Source organism: Nematolebias whitei, chromosome 22, assembly GCF_014905685.2.
Source record: "Nematolebias whitei isolate Nwh7 chromosome 22, NemWhi1, whole genome shotgun sequence".
NCBI classification, from domain to species: Eukaryota; Metazoa; Chordata; class Actinopteri; order Cyprinodontiformes; family Rivulidae; genus Nematolebias; species Nematolebias whitei.
This window is the reverse complement of record NC_056519.1, coordinates 936,291-943,662: the sequence shown is the minus strand read 5'-3', so window position 1 is coordinate 943,662 and position 7,372 is coordinate 936,291. Positions and strand designations below refer to the sequence as shown.

At 42.7% G+C, this 7,372-nt stretch overlaps 1 protein-coding gene across 1 annotated transcript in view; it reads left to right on the top strand.

Moving 5' to 3' along the window:
* ptpro (protein tyrosine phosphatase receptor type O) overlaps positions 1–7,372 on the top strand; it is a 47,492-nt gene that overhangs the window by 32,169 nt on the left and 7,951 nt on the right. Inside the window, exons 20-26 of the mRNA XM_037696101.1 lie at positions 1,236–1,271; positions 1,461–1,542; positions 1,651–1,741; positions 1,841–1,917; positions 1,998–2,132; positions 6,626–6,748; positions 6,829–6,983. Of these exons, the coding sequence (XP_037552029.1) occupies positions 1,236–1,271; positions 1,461–1,542; positions 1,651–1,741; positions 1,841–1,917; positions 1,998–2,132; positions 6,626–6,748; positions 6,829–6,983 (699 nt within the window). The remainder of the gene's footprint in view (positions 1–1,235; positions 1,272–1,460; positions 1,543–1,650; positions 1,742–1,840; positions 1,918–1,997; positions 2,133–6,625; positions 6,749–6,828; positions 6,984–7,372) is intronic.

Below are 7,372 nucleotides of genomic sequence, written 5' to 3'. Positions count from 1 at the left end.
CTGTTGCTAACCACTTTCTAGCCTGAAGCTAACCCCTCTGTAGCCTGAAGCTAACCCTCCTGTGCTGCATGTTTTCATAGCATTAGTCACTGCAGCTGTTTTTTCTAGACTTTAGATTGGCATGATTGCTGGTTAGAGGCTGATTGATTGATTTCTTTTGTCACATGTTTTTAAATTAGGACTAGAAGTAATTTCTGGTGGAGGTCGGTGTTCTTTCAAAATATATGCATGAAAAGTTAAAAGTCCTGAGAAAGTGAAGACTGCAGAGCATAATGTGGGTCGGACCGATGCCTGGGTCTGTCTCTCGCCGTTTATACTTTAATCTAAACGATTTTATTCCTGAAGTGTGTGCATCACTTATGAATAAAACACAGAGTCTTTATTTCTACGTTTATGTGAAATTATTCATGGCTAAATCGAAATCTTGTCAGATTAAAGGCATCATCTGTGAAAAGTTTTACAGCCGACAGATTTTAAGTATTTAGTTGGCTTTTCTCACATTTAGGGTGTGAATTTATCTAAGACGACCTAAAATGTTCCATCGCAATGTTTACAAAATGTGCAAATAGGCCACGCCCCCTTGCCACACCTGGTTCAGGAAGCAGATGTTACTTTTGAGCGTGTGGCTTATTTGCATTTCTTCTAAAGTTTTGATTTAAAACCTAAATTTTTTAACAGATGTAGATTAATCAATAAAGACAATTCTTTTGTTTTAGACACATTTGTAGTTGAAATATAAGAAAAATAAGCCAAATATTTCAAATCAGCTACAATTTTAAATAAAGTTTTGTCATATTTTCTAAATATCCCAATTTTATTCCAAATTTGATTACCACTATATATTTTTATGTTATTGGTGTGTTATTGGTAATTATCAGTTCTTTGAGTATTTGCAAAAATGTTTGTAAAACTGATCCTGACAGAGAGATTTTATTTATTCATTTATTTGCGTGTATAAATACAATGTGGGCTCTAAATCAGGTTCATACCCAAAAACATTGTACTCTGTGTAAAAAAGATGGATTTGATCGTGATCGTGCAGAATGCACACACAGAATAAGTGTTTACAGCACAAGCAGCTGTAACGATACTTCAGCTGCAGCTACCTTCGGCTGATATAAAACAAACAGCAGGGGGCGCTGCTGCTGCTGCACAGACAGGCACACCTTCATCGGTCCGAGCCGAAAACCATGACTTTGTTGACAGATGAAGTTCATCCTGTGTGTTTTTTATAGGAGCAAGACTGCGTTAAAGAAGCTGAAGTTAAGCAGGTAACGAGACTCAGCCGCTGCATGTCCTTCAGCCCGACACTCAGCTAATCCAGCAGATTCAAATCAGACTTCTTGTTGGACTCAGATCCAAAGTGGAATAAATGATGAGCGGCTCAACCTTCAAACATCAGAGTCAGAAACTCGTGGTCAGTGCTTCCAGTCTTCAGGTCATTCTTGTTCTGCTTTCAGCCCGGTGCAGCTCGACGACTTCGAGGCTTATTTTAAAGAAATGAGCAAAGACTCAGCCTACAAGTTCTCGCTGCAGTTTGAGGTAGGACCAACTTCTCTATGGTCAAGATTCTTTCTCCAAAGCAGCAGTTGTCCTCGGGTGTTAAACCCGAGCGTCCCGGGTCTGAGCTGAAGGTTTTACCTGTTCCAGGAGCTGAAGACCGTTGGCCTTGACCTGAGTCACGATGCTGCGGACCTGCCCGTCAACAGGCCCAAGAACAGATACACCAACATCCTGCCCTGTGAGCCGACACGTCGCTTCTTCTCTACAGAGAACACTGTTCTGGTTGTTTGATGACTAACTGTAGTTTACCTCAGACTAACTCCAACTCTGCTCCCAGATGACTTCAGCCGGGTGAAGCTGATCTCCATGCACAACGATGAAGGTGCGGACTACATCAATGCCAACTACATACCTGTGAGTACCTTCACCTGTGAAAGAGTCAGAGGCAACTTGCTCCGACCGGACAAACCTGTACCCCGGTGTCTGATGTTCAGGGCTACAAACACTCCAAGGAGTACATCGCCACTCAGGGTCCGCTGCCCGAGACCCGCAACGACTTCTGGAAGATGGTTCTGCAGCAGAAGTCGCCCGTAATCGTCATGTTGACGCAGTGCAACGAACGACGAAGGGTGAGACGTTCTCTCAAACACTGGAGATGAATCAGACTGTTGGGCGCAGAGGTTTCAGAAACCATGCGTCACTTCTTTATTTAAACCAGAGGAACGTGAGTACTGACGTACTGAACAGCCCTAACCCAAGGATCCAAAAGCTAAAAGCAGCAAAGCATGAGCTAAATTAGCAAAAAGCTAACAGTATCAAAGTGCAAAGTTTCGAAACCTGAGATAAAAGGTCAAATATTGAACCTAGCTAAAAAATAAAGGTAGAAAAATACCAGCTAAATGTAACCAAACACTAGCTAAAGTATGAAAATGGCAGCTAAAAACTAACATCTGAATCATAGATTCTCTGGTTTCTAGTCTTGTGTCTTCTAAAACAATTCCAAACCAAATTGATGCCTTAGCTGTAAACATCACTTTGAATGGAGGCCAGATCTTATCTGTAGTGGGTTGTTATCGTCCCCCCTCAGCAACACCTGAGGCTCTGTCCTCCCTGATGGAATTCCTTGGTAATTTAAAATTCAAAGATATCTTTTTGGCAGGAGATTTCAACATTGACTGGGATAAGTCAACCCCTCTGTGATAAATTCAAGGAATGTTGCCTGTCTCTCAATCTTACCCAACTGATCAACTCTCCGACTAGACCAAACAAAAACCGTCCTGAAAAATCCTCCATCTTAGACCTGTTTCTAACTAATATGCCTCACAAATTCCCTGGTACAGGTGTATTCGCTGATATTTTGAGTGATCATTGTGTGACAGCTGCTTTGAGAGATATTAAACTTCCACCTTCTAAGCCCAGATTAATTAAAAAAAGGGATCTGAAACATTTCTGTGAACAGTCATTCCTCTGGGATCTGTCTCACTTTGACTGACATCGTATTCTGTTAACTGATGACGTGAACTCTGCTTGGAACTATTTTCATAATAGTTTCATTTATTTTGTGAACAAACATGCTCCTTTTCGTCAGTTCAGAATAAAGGGACGAGACAGCCCCTGGTTGACTCCAGAGCTAGCTGACCTCCTGCACAGGAGAGATCATCTTTGGGCCACAGCGAGAAAATCTGGCTCAGACACTGATTGGTTGAGTTTTCAACAGATGAGGAATAAATGCACAACTGCTGTCAAAGCTGCAAAACAACTATTTCTTATCTCAGACCTCCAAAAATCTAAATGACCCCAACAGATTCTGGAAAACCATCAAATCTCTCTCAGGCACCCCCCAATCATCTGACCTCCCATCACAACTTCTCGTTAACTCTGCTCCTGTGTCAAATAAGCACGAGATCCTGAACTGTCTCAACAAACATTTTGTTGCTTCTGGTTCTTTATTTGACACAGTTACTAATGGAAGATCAGCCACTTCACTTAATAACCAAACTTCTACAAATCAAATCCCTCCTACAAGTCAATCCTCAGTTAATCACAGCTTCTCTTTTTCTCCATTCTCAGTCAGTGAGGTCAATAAACTGTTAAAAGATCTTGATCCTAAAAAATCTGCAGGTCCAGATGAACTTCCACCTTATTTCTTAAGGCTGGCTGCTCATATCATCACAGTCCCTGTGACCCACATCTTCAATCTCTCCATAAGACAAAACTCCATCCAGACACTTGGAAAACAGCCTTTGTTCTTCTTTGCTGAAGGGAGGTGACCCCCCCTCACTAAACAACTATGGACCAATCTCTAAACTCTGCATTTTAGCCAAGGTTCTAGAAAAACTGATAAACTCTCAAATCAAAAATGACCTGGACTCATTTAACATCTTACCTCCACATCAATCTGGTTTCAGGAAACAACACAGCACAACCACTGCTTCACTGAAGGTTCTTAACGACGTTGTTGAAGCACTGGATGCTAAGGATTATTGTGCTGCACTTTTCTTAGACCTGTCTAAAGATTTTGACACTGTGGATCAGAACATCTTGTGTCATAAACTCTCAGAAATCGGTTTCTCAGAACACACCATTGGTTGGTTCTCTAACTATCTTTCAGACCGGAGGCAATGTGTTCAACATAATGGTACTTCCTCCAGTTATTTAACAGTCAACAATGGTGTACCACAAGGCTCAGTCTTAGGACCCACCCTCTTTACAATCTACATACATAATGTAGGTAAAAACATCCCTAATGCATCCATACATTTCTATGCTGATGACACAGTTGTTTATTGCCGAGCTAAAACTGTTGCTAAGGCTTTCCAGCTTTTGAAATCTGCATTCAACATCATCCAGACTGATTTGTTCTGCCTCAAACTTGTCCTAAATGCTGATGAAACCAAAGGGATATTGTTTTCAAACAGGAAGTTGGTCCCAGCAGTTCTTCCTCCAATTTTATCGTCAAATGGTGTCCCCATTGAGTTTGTTGATTCCTATAAATATTTGTGTATCTTGGTCGACTCACATCTCTCTTTTAAGCTCCATGTGGAAAACTTGGTAAAGAAACTGGAAGTTAAACTGGGTTTCTTTTTCAGAAACAGATCCTGTCTAACTCTGAACCCTGAGGAACACCTTGTATCTGTGACTTTCCTTCCCTCCATTGATTACGGTGACATTATTTACATGAACGCTCCTACAAGAACCCTGCAGATGTTGGATGCTGCAGATGTTGGATGCTGTCTATCATGGTGCACTAAGATTCATAACTGGCTGTGATTACCGTACCCACCACTGCACCCAGTATTCACTGGTTAACTGGTCACCATTAACTTCACACAGACTCTCCCACTGGTACATTTTCATCTTTAAATCACTTCCTGGTCTGCTGCCTTCATACATCTCCTCCTACATGTCTCTGTGTGAGTGCAGCTACAGCGTGCGCTCTCAGGACATCATTACCTGCAGTGTTCCCTCAGTGAGGACTGAACTAGACAAAAGGACCTTCTCCTACTCCGCTCCTGTTTCCTGGAATATCTTGTAAAAAGATCTGAAGCTCTCGACCTTTGACCTCTCCAAGTGACTTTAAGAATCTGTTGGACTCCTGGCAGGGACCAATGCAGACATGTTCCTGTTTTTAGTTTCTACATTCACCTTAGAATCTAGCTGTTTTTTGTTACTTTTCTTTTTTTTTTACTTTTTTTTTAGCCATCCTATTTGTAAAAAAAATTTTTTTTTAAATAGTATGACTTTTTATAACTGTTTATTGTTGTTGCTGTTGTCCATTGTTGTCATCTTTCTTTGTTAAATCAGGTCTCTCTTGTAAATGAGTCCTGGAGGCTCAATGGGATTTACCTGTAGAAATAAAGGTTGAATGGATAAATGCATAAGAAGACAAACACAGAGTCAATAAGAACATTGATTTTGAAGGAATTTCTGTATTTCTCTGTTTTTTAATATAAAGTTAAATATTTTCAAAAGTTTTAAAAACCAAAACTCAAGTCACTGCCCTCTTGAACAAGCCGAACGTTTCCATCAACGAATGGTTCAACCGTCTGCAGAAGTGGGTCGGTGTGAACACTGACTGAGCAGTCACATAAAAATAGGCGTGGCCTTTTATCTGTGTGTCATGTGGAGTCCTGCTGTTCTTCATCTGTTCTTCAGATCTGGACACACGTGTGTTTGGACCGTCAGCTAGTATTAAAGAAGACTAAAAGTTTATTCAGATGAACCACAACTCGTGTCAAGTGACGTTTTTTTAAACTGGTTTCTCTCCAGTCCACATCAGGACCGGTTACGTCCATGGATCCATCAAAAAGTTCACTCAGGTCCTCTGGACGGTTTCTTTGTGTTGAACGTTTCGTATCTCATCTAAAAGACTTCTTCAGTCTGAGGAGCTGCAACAAACTCAGTCTTATGAACAGCACCTTCACATAGTGGGTCGACCAGTTGGATGGTGCTCAGACGGTTTCTGGAGTCCACCCTCTCCCCCGCCGACTCATCTGAGGCAGCCATAGCCGAAGTGGTTCAGAACATTCAAGTTCCTGCTCAGTAATCAGGTAAAAGGTAAACTTTTTAGGACTGAGGTTGTTGCAGCTCCTCGGACTGAAGAAACGTCTGAACAAGAAGACTTCTCCAGAGGACCTGCCTGAACTTTGATGGATACATGCAGTGTGCATGAAAACAACGAACCTCCAACCAAGTCATCTGCTTTTAGAACATTAACGGTTCAGCGGGCGCTCCTTCGTGCTCAAGCCAGCTACGGTCCAACTAGTTAAAAAAAGCTTCACTTGACTTGAGCTGTGGTTCTTCTGAAGAAACGTTCAGTCCTCTTTAGTACACTCTGAAGGTCCAAAAGCCCACAGGTGGTTTGTGGACGTCAGGGATGCTCCGCGAGTCTCCAGGTGGAGATAAGAGAATGTTCTGGTCTGAAGGCAGGAGGGAAACATGTTCAGTGTCCAAGACACAAGACAAACATTCATAACCCTGACTGTAAATTCTCTAACAACTGCAGCCAGCAGGAACCAGATTAAGTCCCGCCCACACGCCCATATATGGAACATGCAGCAGCAGTCCGTCCTGACAGGTGTTACCTGAGGTGTGCAGTTTATTTGTGCCGCCATGTTTCCAGGTGAAGTGCGATCATTACTGGCCATTTACAGACGAGCCCGTGATGTACGGCGACATCAGCTTGGAGATCTTGTCTGAGAACGAGTCTCCGGAGTGGATCATCAGGAAGTTCAGACTGGGATACGTGAGTCTCTTCACCTTACCTGAGGGAAGCTCCTGAGCTCAGAAACTACGTTTACGCTGAATGCTTGCCACCTCCAACAGGCTGATGAGACCCGGGACGTCCTGCATCTGAACTACACTTCGTGGCCAGATCATGGCGTCCCCACGGTGAACGCCATCGAGAGCATCCTGCAGTTTGTCCACATTGTCCGCCAGCAGGCCAACAGGACCAAAGACCCCATCATTGTCCACTGCAGGTCAGTAAACCCCAGATCTCTGTTTGGAACGTTCTACAGGCCTCTGAAGTCCATTGAAGGTCTCTGAAGGTCTCTGAAGTCCAGCTTCTTCTCAGTGTGTCCTCTCTTAACGTTATTTCCCAGTTGTTCAACCTGTGCTGTACCTCTGATGATCTCATTCCTGATCTTCTCCATCCTTGTCACTCCTAAGGAGAAACTCAACATCTTCATTTCTGACACTTCCAGTTCTGTCTCCTGTCTTTTTGTCCATGTCTCTGTCTCCAGACCATACAACATAGCTGACCTACTGTCTTATTAACCTTTTTTTTGTGTGCCCACTGCTCCTTGTATCCCCACTGGTCCTCTGGTCCACTGGTTCTCTGGTCCACTGGTTCTCTGGTCCACTGGTT